At 45.2% G+C, this 13,483-nt stretch overlaps 1 protein-coding gene across 1 annotated transcript in view; it reads left to right on the forward strand.

The window, feature by feature from the left end:
• The window catches only part of LOC149278875 (sodium channel protein type 5 subunit alpha-like), a 114,868-nt gene that overhangs the window by 16,743 nt on the left and 84,642 nt on the right, over positions 1 to 13,483 (forward strand). Inside the window, exons 5-6 of the mRNA XM_089501675.1 lie at positions 2,107 to 2,198; positions 6,235 to 6,468. Of these exons, the coding sequence (XP_089357801.1) occupies positions 2,107 to 2,198; positions 6,235 to 6,468 (326 nt within the window). The remainder of the gene's footprint in view (positions 1 to 2,106; positions 2,199 to 6,234; positions 6,469 to 13,483) is intronic.

Here is a 13,483-nt window from a genome sequence, read left to right on the forward strand (position 1 = left end):
CTTTATCCCTCCCATCACTCCTGTGTTCCAATGGCCCTTTATCACTCCCATCACTCCTGTGTTCCAATGGCCCTTTATCCCTCACATCACTCCTGTGTTCCAATGGCCCTTTATCACTCCCATCACTCCTGTGTTCCAATGGCCCTTTATCACTCCCATCACTCCTGTGTTCCAATGGCCCTTTATCCCTCACATCACTCCTGTGTCCCAATGGCCCTTTATCACTCCCATCACTCCTGTGTTCCAATGGCCCTTTATCCCTCACATCACTCCTGTGTTCCAATGGCCCTTTATCACTCCCATCACTCCTGTGTTCCAATGGCCCTTTATCACTCCCATCACTCCTGTGTTCCAATGGCCGTTTATCCCTCACATCACTCCTGTGTTCCAATGGCCCTTTATCACTCCCATCACTCCTGTGTTCCAATGGCCCTTTATCACTCCCATCACTCCTGTGTTCCAATGGCCCTTTATCACTCCCATCACTCCTGTGTTCCAATGGCACGTTGTGTTGGCTGATCCAAGGTGAAGTTTAAAAGGCTAATTGATGGTGAGAAAGCCTTTTTTGTAATTATGTTACAGCCAGAAATTTCCTTGTTTTCCATGAAAACAGCTGAGTGACCCCAAACTTTTGAGCTGTAGTGAATATATAAATATATATAATCTGATAAGAAGGTATAATTAATACTGATTTAGGGATCTGCGGCTGCCGGTTCGCCCGGTGTTATCACGGCATGTCACGTGTTATCAGGCGACAGTCGTATGTAGCGTGTGGCAGGAAGCATGGATCACATCATGTAGCGTCGCTGATTCATCCAAACGTTTGACTCAGAGACCAAAACAGACTGATGTATTTCACTAATTAGAGATAAAATTAATTAGGGGCAAAAGTTCGAGTTTCTGGTTCAGTTAAAATTCTTGGCTCTCGTCCCAAAATCCTGTTAATATTCGAGTGAAATGACTTCCGTTTACGACTTAAAGATTCATGTTTTTGGCACGTAGAGTTTTTTGGGAATATCACACGGAACGGCCAGCTTGGGCTTTCCTCTGAGATGAGAAAATCCTCGTTCCTGCGGGCGTTCTAAATGAGCGGACCCTGAGACTCCTGGAATATTAACCCTTTAATGGCCCATAGTGAAGATATGCGTTACCCAAATGGCTCTAATACCGGCCCTCATGGAAACCCTGACTTCTCATTATTTAAAGATACACTTAACTGAGTCACCTGCATTCAAGCAGGGATATCAACCATAACATACCGGGAGCAAACACACCAATTGGGAGTCTTATATTTACCATACTTAGGGTGTCCGACTGCTGCCCTGCTCACCTTAGAGGTAACACTTGGCCTCAGTTATGGGTTTCCATGCAGACTGATGATTGTTTATGATTGCGGCCCAGAACATATAAGATGCCTCAGCTGCCGCGGAGCCTCTTTATAAGAGGAACTGCCAATCACTATCACGACGTACAGTCAAGACGCAGGTCAGCGATTAGCAAGGATTTCCTTGACCTGACGATACGGCCATCAGCCAATAGATATATCTCAGTCTGACTGTAATAACTACGAGAGTTCATTAAAAGTAACAAATGGTGACAAAGTATCAATCAATCAGCCTAAAAAAGGACACATTTTAATTAACTCATCAGCTGTAACATACCTGCCAAGTGGCCCTAGTTAGCAGGGACAGTCCCTAACCTCTGATGCCACTCGCACCTACTTTAAGTTAAACATTGTTAGTCTTTTAAAGAATACTGTTTTTATTTAAAAAAATGTATATTTTTGGTAGCTTCTTTTTTATTCACCAAAGAGAGAGAGAGAGAGAGATTCAACTCAGGTTTCGCCATCAAGAAGGGCTGGATGAGCCCTGTCCAATGTATAGTTGAAAATGGAGGGGGACAATAGAAATCTATGTGATTTGATTACACATTATAAAGGGCCAGCCAAGCTCTTCCTGCAGCAGAAGCTCACCGAGGTTAACCCTTCGTAATAGGCATTGAAGTCAAGGAGCTGAGAACACAGCTCTCCGTTTAGTGAATAAAGCACTGAGCGGTATCTCGGCGTTTCAAACCCTGTCCTTGCCTGATATGTTTTTGTGATTACAGATACGCCACCGAGTTTGTGGACCTGGGCAACGTGTCAGCGCTGAGAACATTCAGGGTACTCCGGGCACTGAAAACTATTTCGGTCATTCCAGGTGAGAAAGGGGTTAAATCCGGGTTTTTACCGCAGACGCGTGATTCCCGCTGACCCCGGGCCGCGGCTGCGATGCTTGAGAGTTATTATCGAAGACAATGTATCACGATCATGTATCGCAACGTGAGATAAACGAGGAATAAATATGACTTAAGTGGACCCGGACATTAAAGGGTTAATAATTTTTTTATTAGTAGGGCTAATAAGACAATTTATAATAAAAAATAATAAAAAAAATACTAGTTTTAGCAGAACAGGAAAGTAAGTGACTCCATTCGAGGGATATTTTATCTGAAATGATTATAATTTATCCTGATTTATTGATAACAATAAAACATTGGCCTCGAGGGTCTTCAGTTGGAATCGAACCGGCAGGAGAGACCTCCGAGGGTCCGGAAACTCACGTGACTTTACATCGTTTCGTATGTCGGCCCAATTAATGACATCAACCTGGGGGACTCCGGTTACAACACAGACATAAAAATAATATCAGGCCATATAAATGAACGAGAGGATTTAAGTAGCGAGTGCTGAATGGGGCAGGGCATTGGCAGAAGCACCTCTGACATCACATCTGTGTTGTGATGTCATTCTCGAATTCTGGGGAGAAGTAACCCTGCATGTCGATCTGTACGTATCATTCATTTTAACCACATCATACAGCATAGAAAACGGTAGAAAAGCCAAGGGGGCCTCTAAGCCAATCAGAGCCCTTTTCCTTGCGTTGTTTGTAGAAAGTACATAGAAACATAGAATCGGCAGGCAGATCGGCCCCATCCGGCCCCCGTCTAGTCCCCCGTTTCTCCTGCTGTAAAGACTCAAACCTTAATCAGCCGTTGGTCTCGTCTTAGATTCAGGAGCCGTATGTCTATCCCATGCATGTTTAATCCCCTCACTGTATTACCCTCTACCACTTCTGCTGGGAGGCTGTTCCTCTTATCAACACCCTCTCAGTAATTAAGTTGACCAAATGGAAGCAACGTTATTAAAGGAACAGTCGTGTCCATTTTATGGGATCAGTAAAGGAAACAGTTTTTCACCTATGGGCGACTACAGAAATAGAAATGTATGACTGGGAGACGCCCTGTTCCCTAGAGCTTGCAATCTATATGCTATTGTCTGTGTCTTGTTACACGCAGATAATTCTGTGTCCTCAGATGGAACGCGCGTCTCTCCCCGCTTTGTTCCTCCCCGCTATTACCTGCTGTTTCGCTCTCCAGAGGAAAACCAGGTTTTGAAACAGAAGCGAAAAAAAGAAAGAAAGAAAGAAAGAAAGAAAGAGCTGCCGTTGCATATTTATAGAGGCGAACCGGCGAGGGCGCGCCTCATAATCACAGTCTGCATAAATAATAACGGGGGACTAATTGGATTGTAGGGCGGCTGGGAGGTGGGGGGGGGGTCGCTAACGCACCCCCCACCCACCCCGGGGGAATCTTCAGCATCAAAAACTAAAAGCTCAGATTCTGCAGACAAATCCCGTTTGGCCTCAATGTAACCTGAGCGGCAAAAACAGACTGCGTGCGTAATAATGTCTGGCCCCCAGCGCTGTATACAGTAATAACCCCCCCAGCGCTGTATACAGTAATATAACCCCCAGCACTGTATACAGTAATAACCCCCCCCAGCGCTGTATACAGTAATATAACCCCCAGCACTGTATACAGTAATAACCCCCCCCAGCGCTGTATACAGTAATATAACCCCCAGCACTGTATACAGTAATAACCCCCCCCAGCGCTGTATACAGTAATATAACCCCCAGCACTGTATACAGTAATATAACCCCCAGCACTGTATACAGTAATAACCCCCAGCACTGTATACAGTAATATAACCCCCAGCGCTGTATACAGTAATATAACCTCCAGCTCTGTATACAGTAATATAACCCCCAGTGCTGTATACAGTAATATAACCCCCAGCGCTGTATACAGTAATATAACCCCCAGCGCTGTATACAGTAATATAACCCCCAGCGCTGTATACAGTAATATAACCCCCCAGCGCTGTATACAGTAATATAACCCCCAGCTCTGTATACAGTAATATAACCCCCAGTGCTGTATACAGTAATATAACCCCCAGCGCTGTATACAGTAATATAACCCCCAGCACTGTATACAGTAATATAACCCCCAGCACTGTATACAGTAATATAACCCCCAGCGCTGTATACAGTAATATAACCCCCAGCGCTGTATACAGTAATATAACCCCCCAGCGCTGTATACAGTAATATAACCCCCCAGCTCTGTATACAGTAATATAACCCCCCCCAGCGCTGTATACAGTAATATAGCCCCCTGCACTGTATACAGTAATATAACCTCCCAGCGCTGTATACAGTAATATAACCCCCCAGTGCTGTATACAGTAATAACCCCCAGCGCTGTATACAGTAATATAACCCCCAGCGCTGTATACAGTAATAACCCCCAGCGCTGTATACAGTAATATAACCCCCAGCGCTGTATACAGTAATATAACCCCAGCACTGTATACAGTAATATAACCCCCAGCTCTGTATACAGTAATATAACCCCCCCAGCGCTGTATACAGTAATATAACCCCCAGCGCTGTATACAGTAATAACCCCCAGCGCTGTATACAGTAATATAACCCCCAGCGCTGTATACAGTAATATAACCCCAGCACTGTATACAGTAATATAACCCCCAGCTCTGTATACAGTAATATAACCCCCCCAGCGCTGTATACAGTAATATAACCCCCAGCACTGTATACAGTAATATAACCCCCAGCTCTGTATACAGTAATATATCCCCCCAGCGCTGTATACAGTAATATAACCCCCAGCACTGTATACAGTAATATAACCCCCAGCTCTGTATACAGTAATATAACCCCCAGCTCTGTATACAGTAATATAACCCCCCAGCGCTGTATACAGTAATATAACCCCCAGCGCTGTATACAGTAATAACCCCTTCTGGGTGTTGGGGTGCTTTGCATGCACGTTGCGTGGATGTGTGTGATTTAACTGTGAATGTTCATGAATGATGTCCGTGTCATTGGCCGCCGGATGTATAGATTTTAGATGATGGTAAATGAGTAAAAAAATATTTTACAGGAAAAGTAAAAACAGAATAAGCAAAATATACGGATATTTGTAATATTGTAATAATATTTGTTAGAAGGGATATAACATTAGAGCTTAAAGTGCTATACAGTGATGGAGCAGATGAGCATACTTCCCAACTGTCCTGTATTTTGCCGCTCTAACCCGCTGTCCCACCGAGCTCTACCACGTCATACTATACATTGTGCTAGAAGCTAGTAACAGATATATAGATCAAAAGGCTGGATTTCTTGCTTATGGTTTTGATTGGGTTGCGCATGCCGCGGATGTAGATTATCCACCAATCCGAAAATCTGCTCCAAAAAAAATAATTCTGGAAATTTTTTAAATTCGGCTTTAAAGCAAAATGTCATTTTTGGACAAGGAATTGGCCTAAATCGTGGTATTTAAATCCTAAAAGTGTTTGTGTTTATATCTAATTAACGTAAATAGTTCGTCTCCACAAATTATGACTTAAGTTGTTTTTTGTTGGATTTAAACACACAGACCTGCCAACTATCCGGTGTATCTTATTTAACAAACATTGTACATATACATACCTCCCAACAGTCCCGGTTTACGTGGACAGTCCTGATGGTCAGGCTCTGTCTCGCATAGCTGCCCCTCGGTCACACTTTTGCAGGTAGAGGGAATCATGGGCCATCGGGGAGGTCCTGTAAGGTTTGCGTATTTACACAAAAATCTAGTAGATAAGTGGAACAGCCTCCCAGCAGAAGTGGTAGAGGGTAATACAGTGAGGGTATTAAACATGCATGGGATAGACATACGGCTCCTGAATCTAAGGCGAGACCGACGACTCATTAAGGTTTGAGTCTTTACAGCGGGAGAAAAGGGAGACCAGACGGGCCGAAAGGGGCCGATGTGCCGGCAGGGTTCTATTTTGTGGGTTTGAGGTCACCTTGTGCTGTCACTAATTGGTCGTTTGGTTTCTCCTAGGATTGAAGACCATCGTCGGGGCTCTCATTCAGTCGGTCAGGAAGCTGGCGGACGTCATGATCCTGACGGTGTTTTGCTTGAGCGTTTTTGCCCTGATCGGGCTGCAGCTCTTTATGGGGCATTTAAAGCAGAAATGCGTTCGAGACTTCGAGGCTCTAAACGAAACCATGTCCGGCGCGTTGGAATGGAGCAACGACACGTGGCCGTCCTACGAGGACTTCATCGCCGACGAAGGTGAGCGCCGGGGTCTGTAATGGGGTCTTTACATTAGATTAAACGCGACGATATGTCCCTTAAAGGGGAAGTTTTCTGTAGGGTTACAGAGGGGGGTCTGGGAAGTGGGGCTACTTTACAGTAAGAAGGGAGTCCAGGGGGCCTGATACTTACTGCTACTCCGGGTCACCACAGAGAAACTCCCAGTCTCAGGTGGGGAGTAGTGACGTGCCCACTACCCGCCCACTACCCGCCCACTACCCGCCCACTACCCGCCTACCTGAAAACGTTGCAGGTAGTTTACACAGCGCCCTACCGACATATGTGAATGATAAAAGGCAGAATAGTGCATGCTGGGAGAATAGTCTGACGGCCCCGGCGGAGGATTCCTTGAAGATTGTGGCATTTCACAGAATTCTGAGCTGCTGAAAGCACTTAAAGCCGAGTGACGTTTCCTTCAAATATCTGAAGTACGCGCCGCTGCAAATAATGCATCTCCGCAATCACACTGCCGGCCGGACGTACCGCTGGCACTCTCTGCCGAGACATGCTGGCTGCTGGATAAGCATGCTGAGATTTGCAGTCCTGCAAGCTAAAGGGATGGTGTTCCACCATTCCAGATAAGAGCTTTTTACAGTATAACTATACAAATATCTTTGTTTTTCTTCATTGAAAGAGTGGTAGATACTTAGAACCGCGTCCCAGTAGAAGTGGAAGAAGCTAATACAGTGAGGGAATGTAAACACGCATGGGATCGGCGTATGGCTCGTAAATCTGAGACGAGACCAACGACTGATTAAAGTCTGAGTGTTTAGTTGGAGCCGATACCTTTTACACAAACAGAGAAAAAGATGTAAAGTTACATAAGTTTCTTTATCATTAGTGGGGGAAGGGGTGCAGCTACAATATACCGTTTCTTTTCGCATTGGCCTTTGTTAGCGAGGGTTAAATTCTTACATTGCTGCACTATGAATGCGTTACCCAATGTATGTTAAATATACACACACTACTGTTTAAAAGTTTGGTGTCACTTGGAATGTTCTTTGTTATTGGAAGAAAAGCAGATTTTACCATTAAAATAACATGACATGGATCAGAAATCCAGCGCAGGCGGGGTTAATGTTGTAAATTACTATTGTAGCTGGAAACGGCTGATTTTTAATGGAACCTCTTTATAGGCGTACAGAGGCCCTTTATCACTCCCATCACTCCTGTGTTCCAATGGCCCTTTATTACTCCCATCACTCCTGTGTTCCAGTGGCCCTTTATCACTCCCATCACTCCTGTGTTCCAATGGCCCTTTATTACTCCCATCACTCCTGTGTTCCAATGGCCCTTTATCACTCCCATCACTCCTGTGTTCCAATGGCCCTTTATTACTCCCATCACTCCTGTGTTCCAATGGCCCTTTATCACTCCCATCACTCCTGTGCTCCAATGGCCCTTTATCTCTCCCATCACTCCTGTGTTCCAATGGCCCTTCATCACTCCCATCACTCCTGTGTTCCAATGGCCCTTTATCACTCCCATCACTCCTGTGTTCCAATGGCACGTTGTGTGCGCTGATCCAAGTTTAAGTTTAAAAGGCTGATTAATGGTTAGAAACCCTTTTGTAATTATGTTACAGACAGAAATGTCCTCATTTTCCATGGAAACAGCTCAGTGACCCCAAACTTTTGACCGGCCGTGTGAATCAGTTACAGGGAGAGGCTTTGCGGGGTAGTCTCTATCTGTGCGATTTGGCCTTTGTCTTTGCTTCTGATTGCTTCTCACCATGCGCGGAGCTCCTGTCTCAGTTAAATCTCCCTCGAGGCGATATTGCAAGTCCCAACAGAGATTGCTTTACAAGCAGCGAATAATAGAGGGCAACATATCCAGATGGGATCTCTCTCAGCTACCAAGGTGTTTTATCACTTACTGTACGTGTAGCCGTATCAGCCGTGACGGCTCTCACACGCAGACACACCGCGTTCGCTCGCTGAATCACGGACAGGAGAACGGGCCGGGTTTAGATTTCTGCGGGTCGCTGTCCTGGACCGGACCCATTTCTGATAATGGGTTTGCGGAGTCCAACAATGCGTTTCTCGCAACTCCCACTACCTGCTTGCGTAGATTTTCTTTTGTACCCCTGGGGATGGGTGGGGCTTATATGTATCCATGCCTACTTAGGTGGGTGTGGCTTAATACAACACTCATAGCTCCACCCATTCCCATGTTTTTCTGACCATATTCCCCCATCTGCTGACCGTTTTGCACTTGCTATACGGCCCAGAAACTCAATGTGATTTTAATTGTTCTTCACCCTCTGAAAATCACGGGCTTTTATGCAAACATTATTTAAGGTTAGGTTGTGGCGGCCCTTTAAGTCATACGTCATTTTTTTTTCTCCCTTTTTTCGCATTTTCCTTTTCAATTAACTCCTAACTTTCACATAGAAGGTATGTTCTACATTTTAAAGTACGACGGATCTAACACACCGTAGCGAGGGTAATGAACGAGGCGAATGAATGAACGGTATAAAGTGGCTCATAGAGTAATATCTGTTACTTCTCCGCTGGGAAGCTGTAATAGTTTTCCTTCCCCGGCATGCACTTCGTCTCATTCACTCCCTCCTAGCGAGAGTGACAGCACACGGGGTGTCAAAGTGTCACTTGGATCCTCCATGCAAGTCCCCGAAGAGTGGATTCTGTTTTCTGTTAGCAGCTGAGCGCGCTTCCTGGTCGGTCTCGCATGACAGGTTCTCTGCAGTTTTATAAAGGCCGTATTGTATCACTTTCTTGGAATTGAATAAGGGATGCAGCAGAATGAGAATGTATAGACAGGTACACCCTGGGGGGTCCACTTCACATTTAGAATGTTGGGCTGTTCCGAAGTCTTCATGGACACGTTTAGATACAATCTGTTTCCAGCATTCTACTTTTAGCGTTCAGTATAGTAACGGAACCTATGGTGTTTGCTGAGTAAGACAAGAAACATTTATGTAATATACATACATTTCTGTTCTCGTGATCTCCATGATTTTTCCTCCCCATTAAGTTATCTCTCCGCCATTATTGAGTTGCTGATTGTTGTTGATTGGTTCCTGCAGCCTTTGTAAGGGTCGAGGAGGAGAAGGGAGAGAACCCTAGGACATGAGATTCGCTAAATACACAGAATAATTACCAGTACGCACTAAACTCAACTGGGAGCATGGACAATACAACGCGTGTGACATCACACGCACAATACGTGGCTGGCGTCACGCTCTGCCCACACTATGTGATGTCATGGGGTGTTCTGTCTTATTGACCAACCGCCTGCAGTCCCTATAAATGGGACACTCTCCGTGGCAGTCTGGACATAAATGAGTTATGAGACTGTTGGCAGCTATGGTTGCATTCTAAGCACAAGAGACAAACTGCTCTGAATCATTTAAGTAACCAAAGCAGATAGACAGTGTTTACACTGCTGTGCGGGATAAGGTACGAGACTTCGCTCGATAGGTCTCTGCAGACCACTAGATCCAATCAATTCACTTCTCGGAAACTGGAACCTGTTGAGTTGTGACAGGGGACAGTTTGTCTGCCGTCTAATAGCCCCGACTACAGCTCGCGGGGCTGTTAACGGCTCTGCCGCGTAACGTAGAAACAGAATTTGATGGGAGATAAGGACAAGTTGGCGATCCTACTCTGCCCCGTCAACTTAAAAACGTTCCTGTGAAGAGACGCAGATTTGTTTAATCGTTGGCTTTTCCGTCTTAAGTGCTCTTGAGACGTCCTAATGTATCGGAGAAGGAGTCCCAATCCTGGCTTTAAGGGCTTCATCGTGCTCAGTATTGATCGTTAACGTAGTCCATTAATGTTCAACTCATGCAGTATGATGGGGCACATAGACAATGATTGAAGTTGATGATGATGACGATGATGATGAAGTTGGTTCTCCTGAGGTTCTTCGCCTCCACGTACGGATCGCTAGACGTTGGTGGAGCTGTATCTGAAGCAGGACAATCACAGAGCTGCAGGGTTAGGGTATGTAGGTGGAGGGCAGACCAGGACTGACAATCTGCCGGTCTGCCGGTGGTTAATAGGGCCAAATACAGAGGTCCTGCAGTGCGGGCGGCCACCGGCTAGATATGTGCAGTCGTATTGGGGCTAAACCATAAAAATGGAACGTTGCTTGGCGGCTGCTGGCCTTAAAGTACCAGCGCCGCTTAGTCATCCCCAGTCTGGTGGCGAATGACCTTGACGTAGACTATTTCATTTCAATGTCCTGTTCCACCAACCTGCTGAAATTAAGCCTTTGCTGGCAACACCTAATTGTCATGTGACACAAAAGCAAAGACTGAGAGGTTTTCGCCATAGAAACAGAAAAAAGCTTTTAAAAAAAAGTAAATTTAAAGGGAACTCACAGCTATCATATGCATTAAAGGGCTCAATGGCTGGACTGTCCCTTTAAGGCCATCTCCTGATATATTTTATGGCCGCAAACACATTGCTTGCTAAGTAACAAATTGACAGTCAGCTCGGTCGCCGGCCGTGGCACTTTGTCTGGAGAGCTGCGCGCACCACTTGACATTCGACATCTGTTCGCGGTCGGCACCCGTGCGTGACGCTCGACTCAGATACAGTAGGGCCTCAGCTGATTAGCAGCTTGGAAGGAAAACAGATTCCGTACGCCGTGAACCTTTCCTAAATAGAGAACGCGCGGCCTCCCAAATATCTGCCGTTTCCTTTATCTCTCCGCTGGTGACCTGTCTCCGTCAGAAAATTCCTCTGCAGCGATAACGCCCGGCGCTGTGTTACACACCGATCCTGTCAACATAGTAACACCCGGCACAACCGCAACGCTACGCCGGCTCATCTGGATCTGGAATGGAGTGTAGAGAATATATATTCCGGCTATACTGTGCTGCTGTGCCGATCTGAAAATAAAAAGGGGGAAAGAGACACTTGGAGACTTAAAGATAAAGGATTCAAGCATTCCTTTATAGGGTGGATTTGGGGGATTATTGGGTGGATTTGGGCAGGTTATTGGGTGGATTTGGGCAGGTTTCTGGGTGGATTTTGGGGGTTATTGGGTGGATTTGGGCAGGTTTCTGCGTGGATTTTGGGGGTTATCGGGTGGATTTGGGGAGGTTATTGGGTGGATTTTGGGAGGTTATTGGGTAAATTTGGGGAGGTTATCGGGTGGATTTGGTGCGGTTATCGGGTCTTCCTCCCCGCTTTTTGTGCCCGACTGCTGGCACATATCAAGACTGTTTTTGACATTAACTTTTGTCAGTTATGCAAGGGATGCAACGGTGATCAGCTCCCAGGTACCCCGTGAATAACCCCCTGTGAGTACTTTAATATCCATTCTTCCGAAACGAAGGAGCTGCCGCCCTCTTCCTCTGTGATCTGAAGCAGCCAATCAGTGGCCGGAAAGTGCACCCTTTGAAATCAGTGGGAGCACTGTACACACACACATACACACACATATACACACACACACTACACTACAAAATATGTGTCACTGGAATAGATTGTCACAAATAATTGCATTAGAACTCAAAAGCGCAATAAGAAAACGGGGCAAATAAGCTTTTGCCTGGGAACCCCAAAACTCACGGCTACACATTAAAATAAAATAAAAATATCTTTATTTCTATCATTCCAAAAAGTTCCATATTCTATACTGCATTGAGATAATGAAAAAAAAAGCATATCAATACTAAACAAATTAGCTTAATTAAGTGCGTTCTGTCTTCGATATTCACGTTTAAACGCATCGTTGTTGCTACAGTTTAAGGACGGGAGTCAATAAATTTCATGGTATTTAAAGCAATAGAACAGAGAATTTATTTTTAGGCTGTAAATGTGTTCAAGGATCACTTCCAGAATCCCCTGAAAACGGGAACATGCGGTCGCCCTCACCTTAGATGACACAATGCCCACCCATAACGGGCAAAAAGGCTAAATACCCCGAAGCTAAGCATATCCGGGCATTAAGCACCCAGTAATTAGCTGTCTCATTAGACAGAATCTTCTCCACCCATTTATGTAAGCATGCATTGGAGCTCTCGCTCGTGTTTACATTGCTAAGTAAATAGGACTCTGACGTCCGGGGATCGGGGGCTCTGACTGGCCGCCGTCTGTACGGTGATTGGTAGCGGCCAAGAGAGCCTTGAGCTTCCAAGGTGTGCCGGCTGCTCCGGTCGTCCTGTTTTTCCGGTTAGGATTAAAGTATTACACCCCCCAGAGAGCACGATTTCCGATTTATCGCGAGTCAAAGAGTCACGGCTCACAATAGTATCACGTTACAGGTCGCCCTCAGAGCAGCTGAAAGGAGCGCAAAGCCAAAATACCATAAAACGGGATCGTTAAAGGCTTTGGTGCCGTCTAATGCTTTAACTCCTTAAGTGCCAGTAAGCCAGAAGCATCTTGGTAAAGGGGGATCTTGAAATCCATTCCCCGAGGGCCGTCAGGATTTCAGGATACTTAGCACAAGATTCGGCGGAAGGTATTGTTATAGTGTTACTCGTATGGCAATCTTTTGGTAGGGTCATGGTCTTTCGGGATTAAATTTGATGCCCACTTTGCTAACAAGAAGGGTCTGTCCCGGGGGATCCGTCCGGTAGCTGTTGCACTTACGTGGAATTATGACCTTCATGGAACTAAGTGAAAATTTAGGGTATTCCTTTACCTTTTAGGTGCTGGCTGAGTGTCATGATGGTCACAGTTCTACACCACAAGTGTCCCCAGTGCCAAATTTTGTTTTGAGTTTTACATTCCAAGTTTATTATGTTACATTTATCAACGTTGAACTGCAGCTACTGCCATTTAGTCTTAAAAACACAATGGAACCTTTTAGAATTTTTTTATGCCAACAACCTAAAAGTACCTGGTTTTTTGTGTCACATGACACATGCTCCATGAGCACTTTTACATCATTAAAGACTTATTTCTGAAAAGGATTTAGACATTGAAAGGCACTAAGGATGATATTACGAATGCTGCATTTAGTTACAAAATGTTATCTTAGGCAAAATAGGTGGCACATCACCTTTAACTCTTCCAGT

Source organism: Sceloporus occidentalis, unplaced genomic scaffold (assembly GCF_023333645.1).
Source record: "Sceloporus occidentalis isolate IW3139 unplaced genomic scaffold, rSceOcc1.0.p SCAF_178, whole genome shotgun sequence".
In the NCBI taxonomy this organism is placed as follows: Eukaryota; Metazoa; Chordata; class Lepidosauria; order Squamata; family Phrynosomatidae; genus Sceloporus; species Sceloporus occidentalis.